The 14,038-nt window shown below is 28.5% G+C and overlaps 4 protein-coding genes across 18 annotated transcripts in view; 3 read left to right on the top strand and 1 right to left on the bottom strand.

Moving 5' to 3' along the window:
- The first annotated feature begins 539 nt into the window (after positions 1 to 539).
- Positions 540 to 5,493, top strand: LOC135960411 (probable cytochrome P450 6u1). The gene is made up of 3 exons (XM_065511699.1): positions 540 to 741; positions 2,588 to 4,092; positions 4,587 to 5,493. The coding sequence occupies exons 2-3, from the start codon at positions 3,000 to 3,002 to the stop codon at positions 5,000 to 5,002; spliced, it is 1,509 nt and encodes a 502-aa protein (XP_065367771.1). The 5' UTR covers positions 540 to 741; positions 2,588 to 2,999; the 3' UTR covers positions 5,003 to 5,493.
- Positions 738 to 2,552, top strand: Ufsp1 (UFM1 specific peptidase 1). The gene is made up of 2 exons (XM_065511701.1): positions 738 to 1,453; positions 2,288 to 2,552. Exons 1-2 carry the CDS (start codon positions 851 to 853, stop codon positions 2,414 to 2,416), a joined length of 732 nt encoding a protein of 243 aa, XP_065367773.1. The 5' UTR covers positions 738 to 850; the 3' UTR covers positions 2,417 to 2,552.
- A 384-nt stretch (positions 5,494 to 5,877) lies between the features above and the next one.
- HSPC300 (haematopoietic stem/progenitor cell protein 300) lies at positions 5,878 to 6,525 on the bottom strand. Its single transcript, XM_065511749.1, has one exon. The coding sequence runs from the start codon at positions 6,394 to 6,396 to the stop codon at positions 6,166 to 6,168; it is 231 nt and encodes a 76-aa protein (XP_065367821.1). The 5' UTR covers positions 6,397 to 6,525; the 3' UTR covers positions 5,878 to 6,165.
- Positions 6,526 to 8,580: 2,055 nt separating this feature from the next.
- The window catches only part of mim (missing-in-metastasis), a 198,495-nt gene continuing 193,037 nt past the window's right edge, over positions 8,581 to 14,038 (top strand). For all 15 annotated transcript variants that reach the window (XM_065514083.1, XM_065514088.1, XM_065514094.1 and 12 more), the window contains exon 1: positions 8,581 to 10,107. The gene's annotated coding sequence lies outside the window, so the exon portion shown is untranslated. The remainder of the gene's footprint in view (positions 10,108 to 14,038) is intronic.

Here is a 14,038-nt window from a genome sequence, read left to right as displayed (position 1 = left end):
GCTGTGCTTTAAAGGAACCATGGGCCAAATTACCGCATATTAATGAAAATACTAAAATTTACGTATTTCTTAAGTATTTTTTTGGATTTTGGCCTATTAATTGAATATTTTTAAAATTTTTCATCGTATTGTCAACTACAGCAATAATACCGTTAAAATTCTAACATTTAACTATTTACATGAGACAGCCTGTTAACAATCGCAACAGTTAACAAAACAGTTGGCAACTCAAAATCAGAACAATAAAAGAAAATAATTGTTTACAAATTGTATTTTATAAAAACATAAAACGCATTTGAAAGAAAATTAAAAAAATAATACTAATATCAAAAAATTAATATCCAGCATTTTAATTAATACATCACTCATTCATATCTATATAATAAGTTAACCGAATACAATTTTTTATTGTGGTTATTTATACAACATTACAAAACAACAAACAGCAACAACTACATCATTGAAGTATGACAAGCAGGTAGAAGAATCAGACAAAAACAAAAATATTGGAAAAAATACACAAAAGGAATGAAAAAAAATACAAACACAAACAGACATTTAAACTTTGCAACCATCGTAGCAACACATATTATTTTGTAATTCTGCTTTATTTTTTAAGTTACAAAACACGCATTAAATAGTTATAAGTCACAGCAATTAAACAAGTTGGCGTTTAAATTAATAAACTAATTGAAAGTTCAATAAAGCAAATACAAAGAAGTTTGCATAACACAAAAACAAGTACGATTGAAAAACTAATCAAAGAATTTAAAGTCCAAGAAAGAAAATATTGAAAAATCAACGAGAGAAAAAAACGCAACAAACGTATAACAACAAAAGAAAACCTTCAATGGATCAGCATACAGTCAAGGATGAAGCGAAGGCTATTGTGCCAAAAACCTATAAATACGAGTTGCTGCATAATTTAATCGAGCATATACCTCTGCCTTCTTGCTCAAACTCATTAGCAAAAAATGCAAATGACGGTAGCGTTAGTGGCCAAACATATTTAACACGTGGTGACTTCTATTACTACCATTATGGATGTGATGGACACCTAGATCAAGGTTGGGGTTGTGCCTATCGAACTCTACAAACTATGATCTCTTGGATATTGAATAAAGGGTTTTGTAACACTCAGTTAAATGTTCCCAGTTTGCGGGAAATACAAGAGACATTGGTACGCATTGAAGATAAACCTAAAGGTTTTGTGTGTTCTCGTGACTGGATTGGTGCTTTGGAAGTGTTTTATGTTGTTGATTCTCTGTATGATGTACCTTGTAAAATTATTCATATTACACGTAGTGAAGAATTAAACGACTATGTTGATACATTAATTTCATATTTCAATGACTATGGCGGTTTTGTTATGATGGGTGGTGATATGGATGCTGCATCAAAGGGTATAGCAGGAGTGCATACTAATGGCAAGGATACGTATCTTTTAATAGTGGTAAGTTTTAAAATCTGTGGGTTAACTACTACTTTTAATAAGTTCTTAACAGATAATAATGACGATAGTTTTAAATATGTAGGTATATATTTATATCTATAACAATGTTGATAATTCCCATATATTTATGAACATACGTAAATCAGAGCTGTAAATGAATCATTATTTTTTTAATTAATTCTCGAATTATTCATGCACTGAATTAGCAAATTTTGAATTAATTGTTTTCACACAAAAAATTAATTGAATGAAATTTGAGTCAATTCAAATGAATTTGGTAAAAATTAATTGCAATTCATTTCCTACTCAAATGAATTGCAATTCGTTCAAATGAATTTGTCAAAGTGAATTGCAATTAATTTCCAATTAATTTGAATTATTAGGTATCGACGAAAATTCTAGACAAACTCGATTTGTTAAATATTTTTGAGATATCTGTATTACTAAGTCATTAATATAGACAATATGAATATCTAATGATAGATATTTCAAACGTCATATATAATGTCATAGTAAGTCGGACCTACAATGGCTCAGAATCAGGGAAAATATTTTTTAACCCGAATTTTTTTTCACCAAAAATTTTTTTCTTTGCATAAAAATTTTTCACTAATAAATTTGAAAAAAAAAATAATTTTTTTAAAAAAAAAATGTTGAAAATTTTTTAAAATTTTAAAATATTTAATTTTTTTATGTTAAAGTATAATTTGGTGAAGGTTATATAAGATTCGGCACCGCCGAAAATAGCTCTTTTACTTGTTGCTACATAAATGTATTTAATAAAAATTTGAAAGCAATACATTTATTTCTGTATGTCTGTCTATTTATTTGCAGGATCCCCATTATTCTGGTGTGCCAGCATCCATACACGATCTCATTAAAGACGGCTTTATACGTTGGCAAAATATTAAAGAATTTGTGGATAGTTCCTTTTATAATATCTGCTTACCATACCTTAAATAAGATATGATACATTAATTATACTACTTATACACATTCATAATATTAAATATACATATAAAGATAAAGACAATAAAATAAAACACAATTAATAAAGGAACTGTTAGCAAATTCTTTATTAACAAAAACATGAACTAAATCCCTTTCACTAAAAATATTTCTATTTTCTTTTAGATTTACGAAACCTGACAAATAAATACCTTAAACAATCATTATCAATTTAAATTTATACCAACAAAATTGAAAAGTGTATAAAAAAATTGATAAGCATTTTTTAACTATTTTCAACATTCTAAAAAACCTCAAACAATTAAAGTATGCAATGCAGTCAGCAAAACCTGTGAATGTGATAAGAATGTTAGAACTTGAAAATTGATCGAACAAACATTTCGGAACTAAAAAATAGTTTTACATAAACACCTCAAAAGACATGACCAGCAGTTGGCTCACCTAAACATAGTTAAGACAAAAACTAAAAACAATATTGTGCAATATTTAAATATATTTTAATTTCCCTACAAAAACGATATTGGATGTTTGCTACACCTTTAACAGAAAACCACCACGCCATTCCTCCTCTACCATAATGGAACTTTTACATCGTTTCCTTTACACTTTCGTTGGAACTGCCTCTTTTCTATATTTCGTGGTTAAAGTAGCTTTGGGCTATTGGAAGCGTCGAGGTATTTTACATGAGAAACCTAAAAAACCATGGGGTCATTTAAAGGGTGTAGGTCGCAAAAGACATGTAGCGGACGTATTACAAACTCTGTATGAAAAGTACAAAGGTCAGGCACCTTTTATAGGATTTTATGCTTGGCTAAAACCAATGCTTCTAATACTAGACATAGATTCTATAAATTATATCTTAAATAAGGATTCCAAACATTTTATGGCTAGAGGCTTATATTACAATACAAATGAAGATCCACTGTCACAAAATCTTTTACAAATGGATGGCATTGAGTGGCAGCATTTAAGTCTAAAAACCAAAGCTCTACAATGGCCAGAAAAAATGTCAAATATTTTTTCTGCTCTACTTAAAGTACAGCAAACATTCGATAAAACCCTACAAGAAAAACTAAATCAAACAGAGGCAGTCTATAACATCACTGAACTGGTGGAAGGTTTCAATATAGATGTCATCTCTTCTTTGGCATTTGGCCTAGAAGGCGACTCTTTGCGCTATAAAGAGACGCAATTTCATAAAATGTGTAAACATTATACACAACAAAATAACAATGTATATAAAGCCTATTTGGCAATTTGTTTTCCAAATTTGGCTCGGCTTTTACAATATCGCTTGTATTCTGTGGAGGCTACCAACTACTTTCAAAAACTTATCAATGATAAACTTTACGACCGTGAATATCAACGTACCCAACAATCCCCGTATGATTTTCTACAAATTTGGTGTGATTCTCGCAAAATAAGTACGAGCATGGAAGCGTTTAAAAAGCTGGACAACTCAGAGATCGCGGCACAAGCATTTAATTTTATACCAGCTGGACTGGAATCGTGTACAACAACTGTGACTTGTTGTCTCTATGAATTGGCTTTGCAGCCGGAAATACAAGTAAAAGCTAGACGAGAGATACATGGAGTTTTGGCAAAATATCATAATAAATTAACGGAGGAGGGGCTGAAGGAGATGGTATATTTGAAACAGATCTTAAATGGTGAGTGCGGAAAGAAAATAGCAGATATTTTATAAAATTTGAAACAATATATCAAATTGCTAAGACTAGGTTTTCTATAGAAAATTTCTCAGTTTCTACTGAGACTAGTTTTCTATAGAAAATTTCTCAGTTTCTACTGAGACTAGTTTTCTATAGAAAATTTCTCAGTTTCTACTGAGACTAGTTTCCTATAGAAAATTTCTCAGTTTCTACTGAGACTAGTTTCCTATAGAAAATTTCTCAGTTTCTACTGAGACTAGTTTCCTATAGAAAATTTCTCAGTTTCTACTGAGACTAGTTTCCTATAGAAAATTTCTCAGTTTCTACTGAGACTAGTTTCCTATAGAAAATTTCTCAGTTTCTACTGAGACTAGTTTTCAATAGTTTTCTACTGAGAGGTACTGAAAATGGTTTTTCTCAATTTTTTTAATAAAATTTAATTTAATATTCCAAATTCATAATTCTTACTTTTATTTATGCATATTCCTTTTCAGAAACCCTTCGCAAGCACTCACCCTATCCATTCCTCTTGCGTCTCACAACCAAAGACTACGAGCTACCCAATTCAATATTTATGCTTAATAAAGGCAATCATTTAATTATACCCACAGCAGCTATTCACAATGATACCACTTTCTATGAGCATCCGGAGAAATTTGATCCAGATCATTTTCATTCCACAAAGGTACAAAACAGACCATTATGTGCATTTTTACCATTTGGCTTGGGACCCCGATCATGTGTGGCCCAACATTTCGTACAGCAACAAATGTTAGTTTGCTTAGTGACATTACTTAACCGATTCTCCTTTACACCATGCCAGGAGACTGTAATACCCCTGGCATATGATAATGCAAAAATACTAAAGAAACCAAAAAAAGATATTAAACTTATGATTAAGAAACTATAAATTGTATAATTAAAAAAAACATATATTTGATGGAAAACCCGCTATAGAATTATTTACGTTATTTTTTAATTATAATGAATAAAACTTTTATTAAGATTTGTTTTTGTTATTGAATGTATTTTTTACATTATTGTATGTTTAATTGCAGTTCATTTATTTTATTATTTGATTTTTTTATATTTGTATACTGCGTGCATGTTTTAATTAATGTTTAATTTAAATTTTTCCTTAGTTATATTGTGTATTGAATTTTGAAATGGAAGTATTGACATTATTTTTTTGTATTTTTTAAATTGTATTGTATTAAAACAATAATTAAAGATTTTTTATCTATGTTGCTTGTGATAAATTTCTATTATTTCCTTATTTTTAAATGTAATTAAAAGCATTACTAAATTCCCTATGAGTGTGTAATGAAAATGTATATTAAAGGCTTTACGAACAAATAAAAAATTATATATTTGTATGAATAAAGGCAATGAAAAAATAAATTTTCCTGGTAGTTTTATTTAAAATGATTTACAAGTAATCATTAACAGTTAAGTTTTCCATTAGCTGTTTTTTCTGTCATAACCACCTTCAGATTGATAAAGGATCAAAACTATTATGAGGTCTTCAATAAATTAAAAGTATTCCTGCTATTTTAGAGCCACTTATTGTACTTACATGCTAAACATATGCCAATTTAGCATAAGCCAAATCTTAAAAATTGCAAAGGCTACATATCGCCAATGCGCCAACTAGAAATCCTATGTGTTTTATTAACCAACTTCTTAAGACAGCAAATAATAGTCAATTAATGCTTTCAGATGGTCGAATAAACAAAAATTACACATAAAACTTAGTTGGCGCAGTGACGATATGTACATAAATAATTAGTTATTTTAATATTTCATACGATTTTATTATTAATATAGAAAAAAATGCATTTCTAGGGAATTATAAATTTGTTGTTGTAAACAATTACTAACTTAAATTAAAAATAAAGTTGCTTAAAGAAAAAAATGTAAACTATTAAAGTTGACATGAAATTCATGAATGATTTCATACTGCATGTCACTCCGTCGTCATCATTATTACTGCAATAACATTCCTTCATTCGTTTTTAAACACTTGTAATACTTTTCTAAACTATGTATGCATAAGCCCATGCCAGGCTATTTTTATGTCAATGTTTCACCAGTTGTTACACAGGCTTCCAAATAGTCAATGCGCCTCTCCAAAGTGGTCAGTTTTTCATTGAGCACAGCTAGGCGTGAACGGCAAGACATATCGAACGAATTGAGAAAGTCAGTAATACGTTTTATACTGGCCGTAATAACTTCAATATATTCACGATTGGCCCAGTCTTGATGGATCTGCTTTTGTACCGCTTCACGATGTGCCCCACTCATGTTATTTAAATATTAACAATTATTTATAACAGAAACTTAAATGAATATATTAAAAAATTTTACAAAATTTGTGAACTGTTCAGAATTTTACTTTTTGTGTGTGTGTGTTGTTTTTATTGGGAAGAATTGCTGTCAAAACAATATATTCATTTTTGACATCACCACTACCCATCTGCCAGAGTTGTATTAAATGGTATGGCGCTTACAGGGTGATACTAAACTTATTTAATTTAATTACAAGTCGCAGTTTCCTAGATAATACAAATTGTTGAAACTTGAAATATGTTAGACCACTTTCACACTAGGCAATTTATTTGCGCGTCTCTTGTGTTTGTGGATTCCAGAGGTAATGTTGGGTTAAGGAGAAGAAAATTTTGCATGCTATTTTGTTGTTGGCAAGAGACTTGCGCAACTAAATTGCCTAGGTCTTAGATTTGTTCAATAGTTCCATCTAGATCTTAACAAATGAAATACAAATAGGACGTACATATAGTAAACTTTGGTTGTGTGTTACAAAAAAAAGGTTCCCAAAAACATAACAATGGCTGGGATCTTCCTATATTCGAAGACTGATGATCAGGTGATATGTTGAGGATCTTCAAAGCCTCAGAGTTGATAAACGTCGTTAGAGCTTAAAACGTTATTATATATATCAACATTCAGGCGGTACTGAAGTATTTTAATAGCTATATGGGCTAATAATGGGTCTGTACGAAATACCGATGCAGGTTTAAAACAACTTTTTTTAAACCTCGTTCTACGGCAAATTGTATTGGGAAACATGAAGGAGGTTCCGTAACAGGACGTCCATAGCAAAATACACAATACAATGGAAAATATTCCAAACATTCGATACCAGTATTTTAGCGGCAACGGTAATTGCAGTTATTTCAGTAACAATAGATCGGCAGCTTTCCTCAGCGTATAGAGACATAACATCGTTTAAAATGAATCTGTATTCAATTCCTGTCATAGTATATTTGATAATATGAATTAGACCCCTAGCATTCCCTAAAAAACAGCCCCACACCATAATATTACATCCTCCAAACTTGACTTCCTCATTTATGTACTTGGAGTAAAGGTATCTTTAAATTTATTTTATCACTACCGCTTACATTTCAGCCTCAACCAGTTCAAATGTTCTTTGACAAATTGTATACCAGCAGTACGGTTTTTTTTTAGAAATAAGAGGTTTTTGTCAGGGGCGATAACAACCAGGACTAGCCTCATTTGTCCCACAACAAACAGCTCCAAATAGAGTTGTGTCGCTCACTAAAATAATAGTTGCTAAACTCTAGTTCGAAAACTAATTTCAAAATGATTAGATTATTGATAATGTCACAGGGAGTCATTTATTTAACTCTTGATATACAATAGTCGTGTCGATAATTTTTGAAGCTGCTGATTTATTAATTGAATATTTATCCAGCTTTAAAATAATTTATTTTGTTTTTAAATTTTAGCAAAACTTGACTCTAGCCGTTTTTACCAAATACATATATATTTAAAAACTTAATCATGGTGTAATGATATATAAGGTGACATTAATCAAACAGCTGATTATTTTTTTGCTCGAGTTTTTTTACAACTTCAATCTTGTCAACATTTTTTTTGCTGTAGTTTGTATACATTATGTCAGTTGTTTTTGACACTATAAAAGTTATTTGTTTTTGTATTGTTGTATTTGTTGCCGTAACGCATACACCTTATAATCATTACGCCATGAACTTAATGTGCGATTAAATTACAAAGTAAAATGAAAAAAATACATATTCTTTTTGTTTTTGTCTTCTTTTCCTTTTTTTTTTGCCAAGAGGTACAACCAAATTCTGAAATTTAAATTTTTCTTTAAAATATGCATATATATTTGCTAAAAGGTCACGTTTTTTGTTAACGCTCATCGGTAATTTCATACATTTTATAAAACTTAACATGCAAAATTATACATTTTATCTTTAACGTCGATAATTTTAGGGAAACAGCAACTCAAGCCGTGATTTGATCATATGGAGTCATTTTTAAACCCTTATTAAATAAATTATTTGTTCAAATAATTTGTTTCCCCATTCTACTACTATTTTTTACAACTCTTCGTTTTGTCTGCAAACAGAGTAAAACTTTCGTTCAGTTTGTTTTTGTTTTTCTTTGCAGACATCTGTTTCGATCTGTTTTTATGCAGTCGAAAAATGACAGTTGTACGAGGTGGTTCGTTAATGTACGAATTTTATTCAGTGTTTTATTTTTTGCGAATTTGCGGTAATCGGTTCAATAATTAATGAAAAAAAAAAACGGAGTAAGAAAAATTCTAAATAACAAAATATTAAATAAAATGTGAAATATAAAGCGGAAATATTGAATAAATTATCCAAAAAGTTTTCAAATAAAATAATCAAGTGTTTTGCCACAAAATTTTTTAAAATATATACAGTTTTATAATAAAATAACTGTAAATTATAAATATATGTATAATTTTTGGTGTGTGCAAAAAAAGAAGGAATAAAAAAATAAATTAAAAAGTGTATATAAAATTATTAATAGAATACTCGAGAGTATTTCAAGAATAATTATAAAGAATTCTTATTAGAATTTTTTGTGAAGGAAACAAAAGTTGAAAGAATTGTTTTGTGCAAAATAAAAAATAGAAGCAATAAAAAAAGTTTTTTTTTATGTATGAGAGCCAGACATTGAAATCCTGTTTTTGTGTACAACACCAACAACAATAATAGCGACAACTGCGACACAACAAAACAAAAACATACAAACAAAAATAAAGTATGTATTTTCCTTTCATCCTGTAAAAAGTGTATGTGCAAGTTTAGATGTGTATATACTACTGTGCACAGTGTTTTTTTAGTTAGAGAAAAGTGCAGTGAATGTTTGATGAGAGTTTGAAAGTGTTTTACTTAGTGTAGACAACAATAATAAATTTTTGGAGTACATTTAAAACAAAACAGTAATAAAAATTATTAAATCTTTAAGAATTGCGTATTTAGAAAAAAAGAAATTGTGTAAAAAGCAACAATACTTTTCTATAACATTTGTTTTTAACATTCGCTCTCATACTGTCTACTCCTTGTTTATCAGGGTTGTTTTTGTTGTTACCAAACAAAATAAAAACAAAAAAACTCAACATTGACAACATCAATAAGAATATTAGCAACAACAACAGCAACTAACAAATAAGCATTTATTATTATCTGCTCAGCTAAAAAAAAACAAAAACAATCAACTGAACAAAAGTTTTGTTGTTGTTGTTGGAAGACGAAGCCTCCCCTTTCTTGAATATTGTGTGTTGTTAGTTGTCCATGTCAAAAAACACATAAACACACGCAACACACATCAGACAGGATTCCACATTCAATGGTCTTTTATGTTGTTAAAATTTGCCGCCTGGAATTTTGAAATGCGCGTATTTGACTACTCTCCTTGCAACAAGGGAGGAAACGCTTAATTACTACAACGCTAACACAACGTTCCTTGTAGTGTACGTAAACGTCGACACCGCCGTCTACTCTGCTGCTTCTGTCGTCATCATTATAATCATCACAATCAGTCGCTATTGTTGTCCTGGTTCTCAGTTGAAATTTTCGTTTTTTCTTCATCATTATTATGGATTCTTCGTTTGTGGATTATTAAATACGAAAAATACACTTTATTTTTTGTCCTTCTATATAAGAAGTATTTGACAGCAACTGTCAAAAAGTGCATGTAAGTATACTTGAAAATTTATTTGCAAAATTACAAATTACAATATTCTTTCAATTACCATACATGCTTCATTATTTTCAATGAATGCAATTTTTTTTTCTTCAATCGTGTTTGTATTTTTTTTATTGAGTAAAAAGGGTTGCAAGGATTTTATGTAAAGTGAGCTAATTACAACAACAACAACAATAAATGCAATTTTTAAGGATAATTACATACATATGAGGGGGAGAAAGGAAGGATATGAACGTTTTTTGTTTAAGTAATGTTGTAATAGCTTTTAATTTTAAATGGTTTTTAAGAGTGGGTTTTTTTTGTAATTTTTTTTTAATTGAGAAATTTTAATACTAGTAACATTTTCAATACCTGGATATGGTAAATATATTTGAAAAGTAGACAGAATTAGCTTTAGGCAGACTGATTTAAAATATAACATCTTTTACATTCAGTTGCTATTTAAAATCAAGGGGTATAACCTAATTTTCACAAAATTTAATTTTTCTCAAAAAAAAAAAATTTTAACCAAAAATTATTTTCAACTAAATTTTATATATCGTGTATGATACTTTTTCAGTTGCTATTTAAAATTGAGAAAATCGATCAGCAAATTTTTATTTTTAAATTTTTTTTCCGCTAATAAAATTTTCAAATGAAATTTTTTTTCAACAATTTTTTTTAATCGCCTTAATTTAGTTACACCAATAATTTTTTTCATCAAAAATTTGTTCACCAAAAATTTTCTCATTCCTATTTAAGATTATTGACAAGCTCCCGGGGAGTAATTTTGGTGAATTTCTTGAACTCTCTTGCTATTAAATGATCATTTCTTGCAGTAGTTTTACGAGATCATCCTTCCAAATGTTGAGTTTTTACAGCTCCTGTCTCAGGACATATTTTTTTTTATTGATTGTATGACTTAAAAATGCGGGAATTTAAAATAGATAGCGTTATTTTTGAACGCGAATTTTGTTTTTAATAACTTATATGTCAGTTTTTTGTTTTGCTTTGAAAATGTAGAATTTTGTACCAACAAAGCGTCATATGGGAGAAGTTTTGCTTTACTTCTTAATTTGAAAAAAAAAGTACCGCTGAAGCACACCGATTGCTCACCAAAGCTTATGGTGAATGTGTTCCATCGCTTTCAACGTACGAGAGATTGTTTCTTCGGTTCAGAAGTAAGGCAATGATCGCAAAGGCCATCCAAAAAAGTTTGAAGGCCATGAAGATTGTTGTCAAATTTAAAAAGCAGCAATTTCAAAACGGTTGTGAGCAGAAATATTCATTCAAAAGCTGGGAAATTGGCTACCATACGAATTGAAACCGAAAGACCTTGAAAGACGATTATGTATTTGCGAAATTATGTTTGAACGCTATAAAAGAAACTAATTTTTGCACCGAATCATTGCTTGAGATGAAAAATTTATCAATTATGATAACCCGAAGCGTAAGAGATCGTACGTGAAGCCCGGCCAACCAACCAAAGCCAAATGTCAATGGCGCTAAGGTAATGCTCAGTATTTGGTGGGACCAAAAGGGTACTGTGCAGCTTAAATCCGGACAGATCATTACAGGGAACCTGTACTTTGAATAAATTTTATATTTGCCCAATTCACAACTGGTGTCGTAGCGTTGTATCGTTGTATGTCGTAATTTTTTTTATTAATGTTTTGTTTTTGTTTCGAAAAATTTGTATGAAAAATATTTATGACATACAATGCTACAACACTACAACATCAATTGTGAATTGGGCAATTGTATAAATATTCATACGACCAACTCTCGTACTTGTTTCAAACTTTAATTAAGGAATATAGTTTTCAAAAACAAATTCCATGGTATTTTCACACACTGTATTTCCATCTGATCCAATTATAACCATAAAAACCAACAACATTTTCAAATTCCAACGGAAAAATAATTGCAGCATCAAAACCTCAAACAAAAGAATACTCAACAATTCCAATTCCAAGATGCAATAAAAATCATAACTAAAAAAAACAGAACATGAAAAACTCTTATATAGAATTTCCAAAATAGCCAAACAACAATTTCAATGCAAAAACTTCTTTTAACGAAGTAGGGTTAGATGGAGTTTAATTTTTTGGTACTTGCGCAGCAGTGACACTCAAAAATTCCTGTTGAAAACTTCTTCATACTAACAAACGAGTTGAATTCTATTTTTTTCTTGTCTACACTTTTCATAACAAAACGTTTAAACAAAAAACCAAAAAGATAAAGAATAACAAAGGGAAAGGGTGTTTTAAACAGAAAAGGACTTGTGCACTATTTTTAAGACTTTTTGCGTACAATTTTATCCTCAGATTTTATTTATTTTTATTAATATTACATTAACGCCCTAAAAAATAGTTCTATATTATTATGGGGAGAAAAAACAAGAAGTTGTTGAATTGTATATCTTTATTAATATAATATTATAACGCCCTTGTGTCCTTTATTTGTGTGCTAAATTGTTTTAATGCATTTACATTTACAGGCGCAAAAGAAAATGTACTTAAACATACTTATTTCGGAAAAATATTATTTATTTGACCGGCAGCTTAATGTCTGTCTGTAGTAAAAAATGAAATTTTGTTCTTTTGCTGCTGGTTTATACCAGCAGCTATACGTATGTTTTCACAGATAAGTATTAAAAATATTATATTTATACGTTTTGGTACATAAAAGCTTTTAGGCTTAAAGTGAAAGTTAAAGGAGAATCATTTTAATGCTTATATTGCAACGTATTTCAATTTCATTATTAAATGTATTAAAAATTTAATTTTTCTTATAAAAATAGCAGGTTTTTAAATAGTGCTAGAAATACTTACTACCTTTTTTCAATTAGCTTTAAATAGACTTAAAACTTGCTTTGCATTTTATCCCTTGTTTAACTTGTTAAATGATTTAAATTTTGGTTTAAAAATAGTAATTTTTAAAAAAGTACTAAAATACTACTTTTTTAAATTAGCTGAAAATTGCAATAAAATTTACATATATATTTTTCTTATTTAATTTATTATTGTGTAAATATAATTGCCTAAAACGTTTACATTATAAAAATTTTTAAAAATACTACTTTTTTAAATTTGCTTAAAATAGCCATAAATGTGCGTAATTGTATTTTCCATGGTAAATGTATTAAACAATATAAATTTCCTTTAAAAATATTTTTTTTTTTTTAAAAGTACTAAAAAACTACTTTTTCAAATTTGCCTAAAATAGCCTTAAAATGTATTTAATTATATTTTTCTTAGTAAATATATTAAAAAATATATTTTTCTATTTAAAAAATAAAATATTTTAAAAGAATATTAAAAATATGTACTACTATTTTTAAATTAAATTCTAATGAAAAATAGTAGTTTTTTTAAAAGTACTAAAAATACTACTTTTTAAAGTAAATTAAAAGACCTTAAAACCATATTTAAGATTTGTTGCGTATTTAATGTATTAAAAAATTTAATTTTTTGTTCAAAAATAGTAGCTTTTGAAAAAGTACTAAAATACTACTTTTTTTAAATTAGTTTAAAATAGTCAAATAATAACGTAAATAGCCTTAAAACGTTCTTCAATAGTTTTAAAACTGGCTTTAAGATTTGCTACGTATTTAATCTATTAAAATAAATTATTTTTCGTTCAAAAGTAGTAGCTTTTGAAAAAGTATTAAAATACTACTTTTTTAAATAACCTTAAAATTGTTTAAATAATAACTTAAATAGCATTAGAATATCCTCCATACATTTTAAAAAATCTAAGTTTTCGTTAAAAATAGATTTTTCCAAAAAGTACTAAAAATGCTACTTTTTAAAGTATACTTAAAGACCTTAAAACCAGCTTTAAGATTTATTGTGTATTTAATGTATTAAAAAATTTAGTTTTTTGTTCAAAAATAGTAGCTTTTGAAAAAGTACTAAAATACTACTTTTTTTAAATT

The sequence above is a fragment of the Calliphora vicina genome, chromosome 5 (genome assembly GCF_958450345.1).
Source record: "Calliphora vicina chromosome 5, idCalVici1.1, whole genome shotgun sequence".
In the NCBI taxonomy this organism is placed as follows: domain Eukaryota; kingdom Metazoa; phylum Arthropoda; class Insecta; order Diptera; family Calliphoridae; genus Calliphora; species Calliphora vicina.
This window is presented reverse-complemented; position numbering and strand designations above follow the sequence as displayed.

Excerpts from the sequence above, each read along its gene's own strand:
- Ufsp1 (XM_065511701.1), top strand. The coding sequence starts at position 851 with ATGGATCAGCATACAGTCAAGGATGAAGCGAAGGCTATTGTGCCAAAA. Across the intron at positions 1,454-2,287 it reads ATACGTATCTTTTAATAGTG|GATCCCCATTATTCTGGTGT; the intron begins GTAAGTTTTAAA and ends ATTTATTTGCAG.
- LOC135960411 (XM_065511699.1), top strand. The coding sequence starts at position 3,000 with ATGGAACTTTTACATCGTTTCCTTTACACTTTCGTTGGAACTGCCTCT. Across the intron at positions 4,093-4,586 it reads TTTGAAACAGATCTTAAATG|AAACCCTTCGCAAGCACTCA; the intron begins GTGAGTGCGGAA and ends ATTCCTTTTCAG.
- HSPC300 (XM_065511749.1), bottom strand. The coding sequence starts at position 6,396 with ATGAGTGGGGCACATCGTGAAGCGGTACAAAAGCAGATCCATCAAGAC.